Source organism: Suncus etruscus, chromosome 3 (assembly GCF_024139225.1).
Source record: "Suncus etruscus isolate mSunEtr1 chromosome 3, mSunEtr1.pri.cur, whole genome shotgun sequence".
NCBI classification, from domain to species: Eukaryota; Metazoa; Chordata; class Mammalia; order Eulipotyphla; family Soricidae; genus Suncus; species Suncus etruscus.
In genome coordinates, this window is record NC_064850.1 from 115,714,155 (window position 1) to 115,733,170 (window position 19,016).

A 19,016-nucleotide genomic window follows, 5' to 3' on the forward strand; every position below is an offset into this window, starting at 1 on the left:
TTAGAGATGCTTAAGAATATGGTAGCTTAACCTATCTGCAACGCCATCCAATCTGGATAGAGACTAGAAAATATTTCCATTTGCTCACTCTCCTGTGAGAGTCCAGGTCAAGAAATGAATAGACTCATTTACCTTCAAACCCCAATTCAGCAGGAAGGGTTCATTTCTAACATAGCAAGGACACAATGATAATTACATTTCTAACCTTTGCGGCTCGCAGGTCTCTAAATCTTTGTTTTCTAAAATAGGAAAGATGAATTTATATTGACCAGCACTGACCCCGATAACATTGAATGAATTTTGACTAAGTGAATCATTTTTTGTCTGTTTAAGATGTTATATCACAATAAACCATAGTAGTTAAGCACATAGACACTGGACAGAGGCCTTAATTAAATCCAGGCTTTGTCATTTTATGGTGACAGAGCTCTGGATAAATTATGTGGATCCTGTTTTAACTTAGTCTAAACTAAGTCTGTTTCTGCTAACTGTGGGACTGTTGTCTTGACATGCAAAGACAAAGAATATCTGTTTCACAAATGACATTTTATATGCATTTTGATAAATAATGTCATGTTAAGTTTTTGTTATACCACTCCTCAAAAATATGTTTGCTATAAAAAGGAAATATTACTCCTTGAAGGAACCATCTCTTTGGACTTATATTAACTCTTTCAAATGACAGATTAAAACCAAAGAATGACCTTGACTTAGTTCAGAATGATTCTTGCTACCTGGTTTTCAGAAATCCCTGCCCCTTTGTGAGGTAACACATAATCTCACCTCACATTTGGAAGATTTTTTTCATTTGGGTCAACATCTCAAAAAATGATCCCCCCCCAAAATTTCAGAATTTATATATATATATATATATATATATATATACACACACACACACACACACACACACACACACACACACACACACACACATATATATATATATAGACATAGACTGGGTCCTGTCACCAAGAGCAATATTCTGATGAAGGTAGGTATTGCATTTGTCTGGATGTTACAGAGGTGTTTTTTTTTTTTATACAAATACAGTATATTTAAAAAAAATACTTTGTTTGCCCCTAGGAATAATTCGGGTTTCACACCAGCAGACACTGTGGCTATCATTTTCTGTTCTACTCACAAATCACTCACTTTGGGTAAGTGATTCACAGAGTTCAAGACCAGTTTTCGATTAACCTCAGAAAGTTCCAGTTGATGGTTCTAAAATTCAAACCATTCTGAATAAATTCAAGTCCACTCTTTTCCATAAAGACCAATAACAAAGTGAGGATGGGGGTATTTTAAAATATCTTTATTTGATTGAATCACTTTTCACAGACCTAAATATGACATAGTATTTGTCTTTATTTATTTATTTATTTTTACTCATAAAAGTTATTTTATGTAGAATGTTAACATTTATTTAATGGTAAGAGAGGTGCAGAGTGAGGTTGCTGAGGTTGCTATTTCTAGAGAAAAAAATGGTCAAAAACTTACCCTTAGAAGTTCTAGAATTGTCTCAGGAAAATATTAAAATTTCTTTTCTAGAATCTTGGGAGAAAATCAGGACTATTTCAAAATGTATTATTTCTATAAAGAAACAATTTAGTTATCATTAGTATTATATGATTTATACTTACATAAAATAAATACTTGGTTAGTGGATAGAAAGACGACAAGTCCTGTTATATCTGTAGTGGCTTTATCTCCATAACCTGTCCAGCTATTTGAAGTCCATATTTTTTAGTCATTAAAAGGAATTGAATAGTCAGAATCATTATTGAAATGATGCCATTTACCAGTTCCCTGGGGTTGCAGGTATGTGATAGTGAGAATGCAGATGAAAAACTCTTTGCAGTTTGGTCATCCCCTCATAAGAATGAAGAATTGTGATGTCATTCTGTCTGTTTGTGTTAAATGAAAGGGCATTGGTCAAAAGAAAATAGTCACTGGTCAATAGTAAGCAGACACTGGTTGATAGAAAACAAACATAGGACATAATGCTTCTATGATCCCCAAGCCTATTTTAGAGCCTATGGTTTGGAAAATGATGTTGATACTAGGCCAACTTTCTAAGAGATGTGGAAAAAGAGAAAAAGGGAGAGAATCTAACTCCACTATGATGTTCTTGTTTTTCTTGTTTCTCTTCATAATTTCTCTGCTTCTCTTCATAACCCTCATCAAATTGGAGCTGAAGGGAGAATGGAAACTACTGTTCACATCTTTTTAAATCCAGGACAAACCATAATGGCTATTTGGTTCCTTCCTTTATGAGATTGTGTTCTGAAAATGGTTTGTGCGAAGAAACCAAGACCTCTGCTTCCAAAGCTTCCTGCAGTCCAGGGTTATTTTTAATAATGGGATGTGGGTTTTCTTCTTTTATTTTTATTTTTTTATTTTTTCATTTTTCTCAGATTCAAAGCTCCTCATTTCTGGATGTTTTCCAAAAGGTCATTTCTGCACCAATCAGAAGCACCTTTTGGACTGAATGAAGTAGAGATTGGGGAATGTTTTTATTAGCATTTTTCTGCTTAGACCCTCTAATGTGACCATCATAAAAAGTTTCTGAGTAGCCAAGCAAACCCCTCAGTGTAATCAGTACTTGCTCCTTTGACCTGTAATGTGAGCTCAGCTCTCTTGGATCTACAAGGCCATTCCTCCCTTTTGAGTTTTCCACAAGGATATCCTATCCTGGGCTACAGCTTTCTTTACTCTTAGATTGGGGGTTTTGCTGCCCCTACCCTCAACCATTGTCTCAACCATTGTCTCAAGCTTTGCTTATCCCTGCCTTCTACAGTCACCTCTTAGGTGATATTTCTGAAAACATTCCCTTTGCTGCTTTCACTTCATCACAAGTGCCATGGCTCCTTCTTGCCCACATGCTTCTCCCTGCAGTTGAGGTGATATGGACCCTATGGTTAGAATGGCCTGGATCAGCTTCTTCAATACCCAATGCCTATTTGCTTCCCTGGGTTGTTGGCCTGACCTTATTGATACAGAGCACAGACCCAACATGAGCCTTTAGGATTTCTTACCTACCTGGAAGGGGAAGAGAGGCCAGTACTCCAGGCCTGGGAACTCGTATTCCAGAATGCAGAAGGAAATTTCCAGTGTTACTCAGAAGTGAACTCTGTCGCCTCTCTCACCAAGATGAAATACAATAGATGGACTCTATCGATCTATTTTTCTTATGTAATGATGGCTTCAGTTACCCTACTAGTGATTTCTCACACTTGCACTTGCACATTGACTGAATACAATAAGTGAGCCATGTGGCATGCCATTCAGATTGCCTCCACTTTATAAGACCAAATCAACATCAGCTATGTGGCACCCACATCCTGAAGGAGCCAGCAGTGAAGCCTCACGATGCCTCCTGCCTGTTCTCTCCTCCTCATCCTTTCCATTTGCCTCATTGTTCTTGCTTCTGCCCCATCTCCACCCCCTTCATGTCCGTGCATCCACACACATGCTGAATTTGATTCATGGGTTTTATTAGTGCCTTTGCCATTGATTGATTAGTTCTCGTATTAGTACTTTTTCTATTGATTGATTGCAGATGAAGTGACTATTTGACCTTTAATTATGAGGCTTCCTATTGAAAATGACATTGAGCTATAGCTTCACATAATCCATCTGGAAAGCCTGACATGAAGCCATTCCCTGGAGCTCATTCAGGAAGGAAGGGGAGGCCCAAAGGAAGGGCAGCACCATCACTATGGTTCATCTGAAACAATATCACAAGCTGGGTTGCTGCTCTCCCAGTGTCTCAAGTCTGGGTTGGAGGTAACGATATTTGGCCAAGATAGCAGCCCTTGCTGGGGGTTACCTGAGAGTCAGAAGCTCTCCCAGATTATGCCCCGGCTTTCTGTATAAGAACAAGAAGACATTTTATATAGAGGCCACTAATGAGCTTGTGTCCTTGTTGTCAGTACACAAATCAGAAATGTCATCAAGAAATTCAAATCAAATACTGAGCAAGAGGCCAGAGAGATAGTACAGTGGGTAGGGTATACTTGCCCTGCATGCAACAGTCCTGGGTTCAATCCCTGGTACTATAAATGGTCCCCCAAGTACCACCAGGAATGATCCCTGAGCACAGAACTGGGAGTAAGCCCTGAGCACTGCTGGGTGTGGCCCCAAGGCAAACAAACAAACAAAATTTAAAGAATAGTTTGTTCTTTATGTTACCTCCTGGGTAATCGAACCACTGGGCTTATCTAGAGTTCTGACTGATGTAGAAAACTTTTCTACTCCTAGGAAGAAAATATCTCAGATGTTTATGATCCTTAAGTCATATGTAGATACATTTTACATGTTTAAGATGAAAGCACATTGTTTCTGAGCACCTCACCTTCTCTCTCATTGCCTGTCAGTTGATTTCCTGTTGATAGCCTGTTGGCAGCAAAGGCTTGTGGTACTTTCATCCTTGCAAATGCACTTCCAGGCTAAAGAATGTGATTTAAATGTTGAATGGCTATTAAAGGCACGCTTTTTTTAAGAGCCCACTCTAGGTCTGGTCATGCACAGAAACTTGTGTACAGTGGCCTTTGAAGGCAGCTCTTTTTGTCTGGCTCTTAAGAACTTCTGTAGTTGCAGCTCCTGAAGAACGAACTGTAAGCTGAAACCGAATTATGCAGAAAATGTCACAGCCTTTTAGTAAACATGGGAATCTGGAAAGAGTAGAAAGAACACTTACCTGTCTCTTGTCTCACTTAGTTCAAGTTCTGGTTCTCTCACTCAAAAGTGGAACAAGTTGCTTAATTCCTGGAAAGCTCAGTTTCTACATCTGGAAAAGAGGGAAAAGGAAGATTCCAAGGAATATTAAGTTCCTCTGAGTTTGTATTTTAAGGCTGACATTGCCATTATAGAAGGTAATGGAGTCTCTGCTGTTTGGAGGAGGAAGATGCTTGAACACTGAATCAGTCACCATATAGGATGGTAAGGAAAGGAATACAGTTGTGGCTTCTTAAAAAGATCCAAAAGGGGGCCGGAGAGATCGCATGGCAGTAGGGCGTTTGTCTTGCATGCAGAAGGTCGGTGGTTTGAATCCTGACATCCCATATGATCCCCCGAGCCTGCCAGAAGTGATTTCTGAATGTAGAGCAAGGAGTAACCCCTGAGCACTGCTGGGTGTGACCCCCCCCCAAAAATTAAAAGACCCAAAACCCAAAGAAGCTCCCTATGCTCCAGAAGCATCCATGGACAAAAAAGCATATCTGAGAAGGGATCTTGTGTTTTCCATTGTACTTGCCAACTTTTCAAGAATGCTATAGGATTGCCTGCAACATGGGTTGAAAAGATAATTTAATTATTATGTTTGTGCTGTTTCCTCAAGGGAAGCCAGAATTTTAAAATGAAACTTTCCCTTCTGGGTTGTTGTTGTTTTCCTTTTCCCTTGACACCTTTATTTGGCACAAAAAGAGCATTTTCCTAATAGGACTGGAAAAACAGAACAGAGAGCTGAACATGAGCCTTGCAGGCAGCCAACCCAAGTTGGACCCCCAACATCCCATAAGATCTGATACCTCATCAGGAGTGAGCACAGAGCCAGGAGTAAGCCCTGAGCCTCAATAGTGTGGCCAAAACAAACCAACAAACAAGTATTCTCTTAAAAAAAAAAAAACTACCATTAGGAATGCTTTGATAAAGGACTTAACCCCTCGAAGTCTTCTTTGCCTGAATATTATTAGCAAATCAATAATTATTACCTTACTTTGCACACAAAAGATATGGGTGGATCAGGCAACAAATGCGAGTCAGCAACATGTCAAGCCATGCAAGCGCTTTACCTCCTGGGCTCTCTCTCCCACTCTTTAAGCCCTTGGATCCATATTTTTTACAAAGAACAAAAAGCCCTCTTGTTGTTAGGAGAAGCTGTCAAGAGATGAATCATGTGAGTCATTTATCTATTATTTAACCCAACGTTCCGTTCTGGACATCCCACTCCCCTGAAAGAAAAGAAAGTTTCAGAAGAAGGGAGAGGCGTTACTCCACCATTGTGAAAGCTTGTCCTCATTTCCCAGCAGGCTCCCAGCACAGGAGGGGTGCAGGGACCCCTCCCCAGGGCTTCCTGTCTAGGGAGGGGGCACAGGAGCAGAGGTTGTTTATTGTTGTTCTGATGAATATTTAGGAAGTTGCCCAGAGCAGTACCAGGGCTCTTCACGGGATGCTGCTGTGCCTGTTTGAAGTAAGGAATCGCACCCAGGAGAGAGCAAGCACTTGAAGTCTCTGTCTCCATCTCAGGCGCAGCCTGGGATGGATAAATTACAGTTGTCGCAACTGTGTCTCGGCTCTCCAATTATTTATCTTGTCCCGGCTCTTCTCCAAGTTCCCTTAATAGATCCAGACACGCTCCGCCAGCATGGGTGGCTCAGGACTCCCCCGCACTGTGCTGGTCCTTGAGCAGGAGGATTAACCCACCACGAAAGAGTCACCCCGCTGCCCAGGATGCCCTGGGTACTCCGACCATCCAACAACCCATCCAGCAAGTCCACTTAGGCACCAGAGTTTCCTGCCTGCTACCTAAAGCCAAAGATTTAGTCGAGTTTTGACAAGCTGACATGAGAGGATAGATCTGGGTTGGGGGCGAGCTTAGAGGGACAGGTGTCAGTGTGGGAGGGGAAAGTGGGGATCAGGTATTCCCCGATGAAGGGCTGCAGAGGTGACACAAGTAATGGAGAACCTGTCCACCCTGGGCAAGGCCTGAGCTCCATCCCAGGTACTTCCTGACTCCACAAGCACTGCCAGGTGTGGCCCCCATAAGAAAATAAAAATTCATGGGGCCGGGCGGTGGCGCTAGAGGTAAGGTGCCTGCCTTGCCTGCGCTAGCCTCGGACGGACCACGGTTCGATCCCCCGGCATCCCATATGGTCCCCCAAGCCAGGAGCGACTTCTGAGCGCATAGCCAGGAGTAACCCCTGAGCATCACTGGGTGTGGCCCAAAAACCAAAAAAAAAAAAAAAAAAAGAAAAGAAAAATTCAGGTTGAGACCTGAGAGACAGCACAGCAGGTAGGGCAATTTGCCTTGCACTCAGCTAACCCAAGTTCTATCCCCAGCATCCCATATGGTTCCCCAAGCCTGCCAGGAGCGATTTCTGAGCTCAGAGCCAGAAAAAACCCCTGAGTGCTGCCAGATGTGGCCCATAAACAAAAAGAAAAAAAAGTACAAGAGTTTCCTGGTAAACAGGGTAAGGTTGGGGCACCTCTATTTGTGAAGCACACTGGGCAGTGCTCAGTGATTACTCCTGGCAGTTTTTTGAGGATCTTATGCAGTTCTGGAGATCAAACCCAGGTCAGCTGTTTGCTAGACAGGGGCTTTAAGTATTCTATCTCTCGAGCTCCTGTTTCTCGGGGGAGGCACTCATCTAGCAATGCTCAGGACTAACTCCTAACTCTGTGCTCAGGGATCACTCCTGGTGCTGGAACTGAACTAGTGTCAGCATCAGGCAAGGAAAGCTTCCTACCCACTGTACCATCTCTCATCCACCCAATTGTCCCACCTGAGATCCCAGGTCACATAGCCGCCACATAGTGAACCCTGGACTGGCACACAGGGCATCCTTCCACTCTACAATCTTCCACTCTCAAAGTTCCAGGCTCGCCCACCCACCCCAGCTCTCTAGCATCACCAGGGGGTATCACATAGCACTATGGGCATACCCTCTCTTCCCACAACAGAGACAGATCCTGGCATTGTATATTTGAACTCATTTTACTTTAAGTTTTGGGGGTCACTTCAAGTCGTGCTTGGAGTCCATGTAGTGCCCAGGATTGAACCCAGAGCTCTGGCTTGCTGTGCACATAGTCCAACCTTTTGTGATTTTATTTGGTTTTGTTTCTGTTTGGGCTCTTGTACCGTATCTGTAGGTGCTCAGGGATTCCTCCTAGTTCTGCAGTCAGGGATCATTCCTGGTAGTGCGCCAGGAACCCCCAGGGGTGACAGGAATCAAACCCAGGTCAGTCATGGGCAAGGCAAATGCCTTTTCTACTGTTCTGTCTCCTCACCACTTGTTCGCACCTTCTAGCTCTGGCTCTACTCGGGGGTTTTTTGGGGGAGATAGGGGGGGGGGGTTTGGGGGTTTTTTTGTAGTTTTTGTTTTTTTGTAGTTTTGGTTTTTGGGTCACACCCAGAGGCACTCAGGGGTTACTCTTGGCAAGCTCAGGGGACCATATGGGATGTCAGGATTTGAACCACCGTCTGTCCTACGTGCAAGTCAAACGCCCTACCACTGTGCTCTCTCTCCAGCCCTAAATGTGTGTGTTTTAAAAGTCATTCCCAGAGTCTCAGACAGAACTGGGGTTGAACCCTCTGCCTTGGATATTTTCTCTTTATGCACTTAAACTCTACTGGGTTTCCAGAAGTCTAAAAGTGAGTAATTCCTACTTCTTCTATAATTTAGTCACTGGTTGTGTATTGATTTGTGAAAGGCAGGATCTATTGTGTTCTAAGTAGAGCTCTTATGTGTCCAGAAGTTAAAGAAGATGAAGGGAGTTATAGTACATAGGTAGGGCTCTTGCCTGGAATTCCTGGCAACCCATCTGGTTCCCCAAGCCCACCAGAAGAAATTCCTGAGTGCAGAGCCAGTAGTAACCCTTGAGCACCACAAAATATGACCCAAAATATAATTATGCTTATAATAAAAGCTTTCAGATCTTTTCCCTCTGACTTAAAGCCTTCCAAATGGAACCTGAAATTCTCAGTGTCACAGCCTTGAAAAGGCAGGAGAGGGGATAGAAAGGTGTGGCTTTGCCAAGTTCAAAAACAAACAGGGTCAACCTTTTTGAGAAGTGATAGGGGTGAGATATTCCAAGCAAACCCAGGAGTCTCCCCCAACAATTCTCAGCCAACCAGGTCACTGATTCCCTGCAAGAAACAGATGAGAAGATATTGAGATTCCCTTAGCTATCCTCTCTATGCTTAGGGGCCTCCAGAACACCACAGAGATACTAGGGAACCGTGTGGTACCAGGGATTGAACAGGAGTCATCCACATGCAAGGCATTTGCCCTTACCTCTGTGCTGTCTCTCTGCCCTTACCCAGGTCCCCTTTACCAGAGCTGGATTTAGGGATGAATAACTCTGACTTTGTCCCTAGTCCTAATGCCTTTTTTTTTTTTTACTATGAGGTTTATAGTCATCTCAGCCTTAGTGACAAGAAGAAAAGGACTAAGATGAGGACTCAGCACTGTGTTAACCACACACTTGGGAGAACTGTGCATATCACACCTTCCTAATGACTGGAGTCTTTCTGAACTCTCTGTGGCCTTCAGGTAGAAGGACTTTAAATATAAAATTGAGGGGTTGGGGGAGACCCCACTCATCCTCTTCTCTTTGCCTTGAACTTCAAGGGTTCTACTTCTCTCATTTAAAAACCCACCTGAAGGGACCAGAGTGATAGAACTGCATGTAGGCCATTTGCCTTGCACACAGTCGAGTAGGTTCAACCCTCAGCATTCCATATTGTTCCCAAGCCTGCCATGTGTGATTTTTGAGCACAAAGCAGGAGCAACCCCTGAGCACTTCTGGGTGTGGCCCCAAAACAAAACAAAAACCTGAAGAGGATGGAGGAATAATGCAGTAGGGAAGGCATTTGCCTTCACACAGCCAACCTGGGTTTGATCCCAGGCATCTCATATGGTCCCCTGAGTACCACCAGAAGTGATCCCTGAGTACAGTCAGGTGTGCCCCAAAAATAAAAAATAAACCAATTTGGAATCTCACATCATGGGCCATGGCTTGCCAATGCCAGCTGAGCCTGGCCCATGCTGATGAACTGGGTCTAGTTTTCCTGGCTGCCATTTTGTTGTGGGAAATCCTCATTCTGTTTTGTTTATTTGCACATTCCATGACTGTAAACCTCTGCCAGATTTTTGTTTGTTAGTTTGGGGGTCCACATCCAGTGGTTTTTGGAGGACCATGTCAAGTGCCAGGGATTAAATCCAAGCTGGTCTTGTGCAAGGCAAGCACTCACTCCACTGTTCTCTCTACTCTGGCTCCTTTGCCTGGTCTTTTCTCCATGGAAAATGAAGAGCCTCTTCAGCCACCTAGGAAAAGGAGAGAGTAGAACTCATTTCATTCTCCTGCCTGCCCACCATGAAGGCGACCCCCCCCCCCCAGTACCATGAGACTCAGCACTGCACCCTGAATGTCTTCCTGTCAGCACTCACTGAGCCAACCCAGGCCACTCTTGGAGCCAGACACAGCCTGTCTTGGAGCAGAGAGAACACTCTGGCCCTATTTACATCCTAGGCTCCCTCTCCTGCGTGGGGGGGGGGCTCCTCTATTTAAGTAGTTTTCACCTGTGCTCCCCTTGGAATACCGTGGGGGGCTACTGAGGCCCATCTGACCCCACTTGAGAAATGCTAGAATAGACTATGTTTCTTTTTTGTTTGGTTGGTTTTGTTTTCTGTTTTTTTGGGGGGAGACACACCCAGTGATGCTCAGGGGTTACTCCTGGCTATGCGCTCAGAAATCACTCCTGGCTTGGGAAACCATATGGGATGCCAGGGATCAAACCTGTGTCTGTCCTGGGTCAGCCATGTGCAAGGCAAATGCCCTACTGCTGTGCTATTGCTCCGGCCCCTAGACTGTGTTTTGTTTTGTTTTGTTTTGTTTTGTTTTGGGGATGGGGGTTGGGTTACACCTGGCAGGCACAGGGGATCATATGGGATGCCACGATATGAACCACCACTGGTCCTGGGTCGGCCACTGGCAAGGCAAACGCCCTACCGCTGTGCTATCTCTCTCTCTCTGACCCCTAGACTATGTTTCTTAATGAAGCAAGGGTCTGTGTCACTGTAGAGTTTTCCCAAAAAAAAGCATGACATATGTTTAGTATCTTTTCTTTCTCATTCCTCATTTTAATTTTTTTTTCGGTTTTATTTTTTTTTTTTTGTGGGGGTGCCACACCCAGCGCTGCTCAGGGGTTACTCCTGGCTATCTGCTCAGAAATAGCTCCTGGCAGGCACGGGGGACCATGTGGGATGCCGGGATTCGAACCAACCACCTTAGGTCCTGGATCGGCTGCTTGCAAGGCAAACGCCACTGTGCTATCTCTCCGGCCCCTCATTTAATTTTCGTTTCAAATCTTGAGCTCATGGTCAGCTTTTTTCCTTCTGCCATATTAAAGATGGTTTTGGATCCTGAAAATACCATCCTGTCTTAGAGATTGATTGTGTTTGAATGTTTTCTTTTCAGTCAGCTGAAACCCCAACTTCCATCCTCTTCTCTGTTTTTTCCAATTGGATTCATTACTTTTTCCTCAGTTATCAGTCATAGATGTATTGAGAACCTCCCCTATGCCTCAACATGATGTAAATAAAGAATAAAAGGGACACTGATCAAGAAAAAAAAACAACAGACACACACAATGGGAATGACAGTGCCACCAAATGGGAATGCATGTGATGTCGATAGGTTGTCTTCACACAGAAGAAATCATTTGGAGGTGGGAGAGCACGGATAGAATAATACATAAGACCAGGCCTAAATAAACTCATAGAGGATTTGGGGACGAGAGAAAAGATAAGAACCAGGCACTGGTGTGGCTTTTGCAAAGACAAGAATATGCCAAGTAAGTGTGAGACTTTCAACCATAATTGGCAACTGAAAGTCTGATTGAATGGAGTCAGCAAACTCTATTTAAAGAGGTAGATGTGGGTTCCTCTAAGAACCTACCAGATTCAGAGAAAATCACACAGCTGCTTGAAACCTGTTTTCTCATCCTTGAATAGGAAAATGGGTCCACGCTTTCTGTGGTTGTGGTAAGTATTGGGGTAAGATGAGAGAGCTTGGGAAATCACTTACTAGGCTGGACTTGCCTAGAAAATGGCAATCACAGAAATAGACTTTAGTCAGGGTGGTGAGGTTTGATGGATGAGCATTGGGAAGTCGTCATTCTTGAGTAAGGAATTGGTTTTAATTAATGGTGGTTTTGGGAAGATTAATCAGGCTGTAATCTATAGGATTGATGAAAGGAAGAGAATGGAGATGGGGTTGTATGAGCAGGCAGCCAAGCAATCTTGACATGACCACCTGAGGAACCAAATTAGGGGGATTGGAGGGAAACATGAGGGAATTTCAGTGAAGAGAATCCATAAGATTTGGTGACTTGATATTAAGGTAGAAAGATATTAGGGCTTAGTCAAAGATGGTTCCTATTGGGGCTGGAGAGATAGAACCATTATAGGGCATTTGCCTTGCACATGGCTGACCTGGGTTGGACCCAGGCTCACTTTCTGGTATACCATATGGTTCACTGAGCTATTTCTGAGCTCAGAGCCAGAAGTAACCCCTGAGTGCTGCTGGGTGTGGTCCAAAAACAAAAAACGATGGTCCTCAAATGGAGATTTGTCAAGACTGGGTGGGCTTGTGACAGATGGGGTTGAGTCTCTGTTCCTCATTCCTCATACAGGAAAACTGTCACTGTCAGGACAGCTTGCAAGGGTATGGGTTCCCAAAGGGTCCCACTCTGCACTATTTTTCTATGCCTAGCACTCAGAATAAGAGCTCACATTGAACAGAGGACTCTGTTCCAACAGAAGGGTTGGAGGGTTGGAGGGACAGAGGGATGAGTGAATGGATGTGGGGGAGTAGATAAGTTGATAGATGGATGAAGAAATGGGTGGGCAAATGGATATATGGATAAATGGAGGGATGAGTGAGTGGATGGGGAGTGGATAGATGGATAGGTTGGTGGGTGGTGGATGGATAGATGGAGGAATGAGTGAATGGATGGGATGGGATGGATGGGTAGGTAGGTAGATGGATGGAGGATTGGGTGGAGAGATGGGTAGATGAATGGAGGAATAGATGGGTAGATGAATGGATGGTGGGTGGGCGATGGATGGATGGGGAGTGGATGTATAGAGGAATGAGTGAATCGATGGGGGTGGATAGATGAATGGGTAGATGGATAGAGGGATGGGTGAGTTAAAGAGTGAATTGATGGGTAGATGGAGGAAGGGATAGGTGGATGAAAGGGTAGAAGGAGGGATGGGTGAATGGATGTATGGATGGGTAGATGGAGGGATGGATGGATGGGTTAATAGAAGAGTGGGTGGATGAATGGATAGAAAATTATGTTCCCACAACTGTTTTAATTTTTGTATGGCAAATAATAGAGTTGGCTTTGGTAGACTGAAATAAAAAAAAACTAATCTAGAAAAGGAATTGTTTCCAAAAATAAAGCTAAAAACTGATTATCCATGGGGCCTGAGAGATAGTTTAGTTGCCTTTCTTGAAGCCAACACGGGTTCAATACCAAGCATTGCCAGGTGTCACTTCTAAGTACAGGTCCCTGAGCACTGCCAGTGTGACCCAAAAACCAAGCAAAAAATAAATAGAAACTGTTCGTCAAAGAAAAAGTAGTAGCTCTGAGAACTTAAGGTTGGATTTTCTAATTCCAAGAACAGAAAATAAACCTATTTAAGGTATTAAGAAAAAGACAGAAGGAAGAAAAAGAAATAAATGCCTCACAGATCTCGTACCTATTGTTTTCTCCTTACTGTCCTGGAGAGAGGATGAGAGTAGCACCTTATTTACTGATTGGAAGAAGAAAGCTCATCCTTGAAGTGCCTGCTTGGCAGGTGTCCATTGAGAACTCTGCTTATGGAATATGCCACAGTGTCAAACCCTGTCGGATGATTGTGATGAATAGATGCATGTGTCATGTGTGACATGGAGTGTGGAACGCTGTACAGGACCGGGTGGTGGGGTGCGAGGGAAGTGTGCTTTATCCTTGCATGTTAGGAACTTGTAGAGTGGTGGGAGAAATGTTTCTGCTGCAAATTACTTGAGTCAGAAAAAAAGAATCCACTTACAATCAGAGCCTTCTTATATCTTTCAGACAGTGCATTGTATTAAAGAGGCATTTTTTTGATTAATGTTTTATAAACACTTTTCAACCTGACAGCTTAAAGTCCCTGTAAAATTGTAAATGTGCATGGTGTTCCCTTCCATAAAGTCAAATGCCATCTCCAAAAGCCGAGTGGGAGCCTGTCAGCGCCATGACATAGTCTCGGTACCTGTGTGCATTAAAATTAATCGGCTCTGTGGATATCACTGCGGCGCCCACGAGATGAAAAGGGGCCCCTGTTTAAATTTCATTTCATAAAACTCCATTAAGTTTGGTTGTTTTGAGATGGGTAGTTGTTTGTTTTAAATTGTTGTTGACTTTTTTCTTCTCCTTAACAAATGGAGTGAGAAGTAGAATCCAGGCAGGTTCACATGGGTCACTAGAAGCACAGGGCAAACAGACAGGCCAAGAAGAGAGCCTGGTGTTGGGGTACATAGAGGCTGGTAGTCACAGCTACCTCAGCAGACCCTCATAGGCCAGGTGGTAGCCACCTTCCTAGCCTCTGTGCCTTATGAAGGCACAACCCTCGCCAGTGTGGGATGTAAGGAGGTTGAGAGGAGCTGTTGCCCCATGAAGAGCTTCTGGCAGTCCTGCCCTTTGGCTTCCTGAGGGCTCCTCACACATGCCATTCCAGGAAGCTTTTAGAGCGTCCAGGGTACCTGCCACTTGGAATCCTCCATGTGCAGGGGAGAGGAGCTGGGGGCACAACCCAAACTCCACCCCAGGGAAAATTCCCCACTAGTACAGGTGTTTCTGTCCCCTCTTCCTTTAAAAGCAACTGTGTCAACATCCTGAAGTGAGCAGGAAGGAGGCTTCTGGAGGCTGATACTAGGTTTGGGGTCCACCCTGTAACCTAAACACCGAGACACCCTAAGCGTCATTGCCACCACTGTCATCACTGTCATCGTTTTATTACCATTATCACTGCTGATTTCCAAATTGGGGTCCTTCTCCCCAGGGCTCTCTGGGGAGCTGCCTCACCAGACCCACGTCTCCTGCAGGCACTTTTGCTCCTGTACTCTTGCCCCCACTGACCCCAGACTCTGGCTAAGCCCAGCTGTCCACTCACTTGGCTCGCTGAGCTTTAGGAATGTGGGCTTAAAGCCATCCCCAATCAGGAGCCAGAAAGATAGCATGGAGGTAGGGTGTTTGCCTTGCATACAAAAGGACGGTGGTTCGAATCCAAGCATCCCATATGGTCCCCTGAGCCTGCCAGGAGTGATTTCTGAGTGTAGAGCCAGGAGTAACCCCTGAGTGCTGCCAGGTATGACCCAAAAACAAACAAACAAAAAAAGTTTTCCCCTATCAGCTAGAGAGACAGGGAGCTCTCTGTCTCCCACTCTGGAGACTCGATCAGCTCAGCCCCTGCTGCATGCCCTCCCCACCTTTCTCTGAGCTTCATCCCTTAGCACCAAAGGATTTTCCTGGAGACCCTAGGAAGCTTTGACTCTTTCCTTTTTCCTTTATTTTTTGGTTTTTGTTTATTTTTGGGCAACCCCTGGCAGGGCTCTGGCATTATTCCTGGCTCTGTGCTCAGAAATAACTCTTGGCGGAATCAGGAGACCATAAGGGATGCCTAGGATCAAACCCTAATCAGCCACATGCAATGCAAATGCTTTACCTGCTGTGCTATCACTCTGTTTCAGTTCTTTCTAATGCTGATAATTTTCTAACACTGTCCTATCAGGTGTTGCTATTAAACTTCCAACTCATGGAACCAGAGTGCTAGCACAGAGAGAGAGTGTTTTCTTTGCACGCAGCATACCCCAGTTCAATCCCTGGCATCCCATATGGTCCCCCTATCACTACCAGGAATGAAGCCTGAGCCTAGAACCAAGAGTAACCCTGAGTGTCAACGAGTGTGAAGCCCAAAACAAAAACAAACACACTTCCAAACCATGAACACAGTTGGTTGTTTTTCTGTTTATTTTTCTTTATTTTATTTTTTATTTAAAGAACTATGCTTTACGAAGTTACTAATAGTTGAGTTTTAGGCATTTAATATTTCAACACCAATTCTACCACCAGTGTCAGCTCTCATCACCAGTGCTCCTATAATTTATCCTTCCCGTTGGTACGTCTGTTACAAAGTCTGGTAGTGGTTGAAAGCAAGTCTGGGAGCCATAGGGATTGTACAGCAAGTGAGGTGGCTAGCTTTGCAGACAGCTTACTCATACTCGATCCCTCGCCTCATCTATGGCTCCCCAGCCCCCTCAAAAATGATCCTTGAACACAGTGCCAGGTGTGTTGTTGTGCCAACTATGGTTCAGACACCTAAAAAATGAAATAACAGGCAGCACTTTTGTCTTTTATCTCAGTGTGAAGACTAAACTACAGTGATCTTAGGAAGCTCTGAGAGAGGCTGTGTTTGGGGAGATCTTAGTGTTTGGGTCCACGGCAGTCGCAGTGACGTATGGGTTCAAAGAAAGGGAAAAAGCCTGGAGGACACCAACTGCCAAAAACTGTTTGGGGGTGACAGAGCCTGAGAGCTCAGAAGGCAGTGAGTACCACTGGGCGCAGACTCAGGAGCTCCTCACAGAAGCTGCTCTCCACGCGACAAGAAGGTGGAGCTGTGAAAGCATTTCCAAAGAAAACACTGTCATGTGTGTCCAAAGGGCTTTGCCCTTCCCCAGCCATGTTAGGCCTCAGTGAGTGACACTCATGAGACAGACTGTGTCTGTGCAATGTTTCCAGGCCTGATGGGGACACCTAGAAAGCAGCTGCTTAGAGAATGGTTTCCCAGCCCTCACCAGAAGGAAATGGGAGATCAAAGTTGACTGTACTGTGTCCTGCATTTCATGGAGCCCTCACCAGGGGACAGGAGACCAGGGTTGACTGCATTGTACACTGCGTTCCATGGAGACCTGCCCATGGGTCCCAAACCCCACCGTTCATTCCAAAATCCCCGTGCCATGCCCAGTGTTGCACTTGGAGATCCTTGGCACAATGTGAAGGCATTTGAGTGTTCATCTGGCAGATGTCTTCTTATACCATTCCTCATCTTAGATCAGCCTTTGACTCCCAAGTAAACCTTGACGCTTTGTCCTAGTGCAGATGGACTTCCCGAAGGACTGCTAGGCAAGAAAAGATCCTTGTCTACTTGTGCTGGATGGGGAAAGAGGAGGGTGGACTGCCTGTTTGCCCAATAGAAGTATTGATGCCTTCAAGCACAGACCTCCTGGGAACGTTGATCTTCTAGTTAGAATTTAGTATTTGTGGTAGCAGAAAAAGCTAGGAAGGATCTGGTGGGTTGTTTGAAACCCACCCTTGGCCATGCTTTGACCATAGCAGGGGAGACTTGCCAGTGCCTACTTTTGTAGACAAGCAATTTCAGAGTCCATCTGACCTTTGGTGACAAACTGAATTTGCCTCTTCAGTTTTCTGCTTTCTTTGCTCCTCAGGAATCCCTATGTTGAAGATTGTATTTGCCGGCCATGAGCACCTCTCTCTAATATCCGTGCCCTTGCTCATTTACCACCCAGTTCAGATCCTGCTGGGAAGTGTGTTGGTGCCCACCATCAAGTCATGGATGGTCTCAAGGCAGAAGGTAGGACTCTGGGGGGTGGGGGTCCAAGCATGGCCAGATGGCATGATCTTCACTCCCTCACCTTTGCCCACCTTCTTAGACCCTTCCCTTCTCACTGGGAAACCATGGGAATGGCGAACTCCATTTTCTCCATTTAACAGAAACTCCAGTAACAGAAAGTTACATGTTTTATATTGCTCTCAAAGAACAACTGTACTTACAGTGAAGTTTGAAAAAACTATGTTTGCTTTTATCAGAAATAAAATGGAAGGTGAGGGGGAGTATTGGTCTCTGCACCAGAGTTCATATGCCCCTCTACCCTGGGAACACTACTCTTTCCCCCTCCCATCTATTCTATGTAGTGTGATGATGCCTTTTTGTTCCCCATTTTTATTGATGGACTGTGATTTACAACACTGTTAGGAATGTTTCCATACATACATTATTCCAACACCCCTGTACCAGCCGAATGCCTTTCTATTTCCCACCAGTGTGCCCAGGTCCCCTTCCATCCACCCCTAGATAAACTCAGTTCTGTGGAGCAGGCCTTCAGTCTCTGCTGGAAAGCTACAGTCTTGTGTCTATTAGCCATGTGGGTCCTGTCTTCCCTCCAATGTTCACTGATGCTTTCACCTATCGTTGGATATTCTCCTCTTCTGAGTTGATCACTCCTTTCTCATAGGGTGTGAAGCTGACCAGGCCAACGGTATAACGGAGGAGGCACCCTGGATGCTGCCATGTAGATATGTACAGACACGCTGTGCTGAAGACATGTTCTTGTGAAAACAGTCTCGACGCATATTTTATTTTTGTATACACACACAAATATGAGAGAACTGTGTAAGTGCCTTAAAGATGTCTTGGACCAGAGCATTCTTTCCAAAAACCAATATTGTACATGCCAGAGGGTGGTGCAGTATTTTGGAACTGTCTGATTAATGCCTTTTCTGACACAAGAGACAGTCCCCATCGGTGAAAACAAGCGAATATGCCTTCTCCCTCTCACCTTCTTGCATCACACATCTCTGTCACTGTTACTGCCCTATCTGAAACGAGGTCACACCATCACGAAAATGCCCTTCGGATGCAGTGAGTTTTTTTCTCCGAATTCTTACTCACAAATACTTTGATTTACTGTGTGATTCCATTTTTTTTTCTTTTCCTACAACTGTGACATGCCTCTTTATCAACTCAGCAGGGATAATAGAGTGAGGAGATTCTTTAAAAGACTGTTACTGGCATTTCTTGACATCCTGTTTTGAAACATTCCTTCAGAGGGTTTCCACACCAAAATTCCTCTAAGTCCCACTGCAGGAGAGTATGGTTTTCCGTTTAGTAGATGCCTCTTCAAATAAAAGGTCTGATATTTGGGTTAGGAATAAAGGAACAAAAGCTTTGAGATGAATGGTAGGATTTGGTAATAAGGATTATTGAGTATATTTCAAGGATTTTTTCCATGATTTCTCTTTTGTTTGTCTTTTTTGTTTTGTTTTGTTTTGTTTGGGGGCCACACCTGGCCAGTGCTCAGGATTTACTCCTGGCTCTGTGCCCAGGGACCACTCCTGGCAGTGCTCTGGGGACCATATGCAGTACCAGGAATCAAACCGGGTCAGCTACCTGTAAGGCAAACAC

The 19,016-nt window shown here is 44.5% G+C and overlaps 1 protein-coding gene across 2 annotated transcripts in view; it reads left to right on the forward strand.

Annotated features, from left to right (window-relative positions):
- SLC10A7 (solute carrier family 10 member 7) overlaps positions 1 to 18,482 on the forward strand; it is a 224,016-nt gene extending 205,534 nt beyond the window's left edge. For both annotated transcript variants that reach the window (XM_049770107.1, XM_049770108.1), the window contains 3 exons: positions 1,084 to 1,157; positions 17,260 to 17,405; positions 18,067 to 18,482. In XM_049770107.1, coding sequence (XP_049626064.1) covers positions 1,084 to 1,157; positions 17,260 to 17,405; positions 18,067 to 18,096 — 250 coding nt within the window. In that variant the 3' untranslated portion in view covers positions 18,097 to 18,482. The remainder of the gene's footprint in view (positions 1 to 1,083; positions 1,158 to 17,259; positions 17,406 to 18,066) is intronic.
- Positions 18,483 to 19,016: the final 534 nt, after the last annotated feature.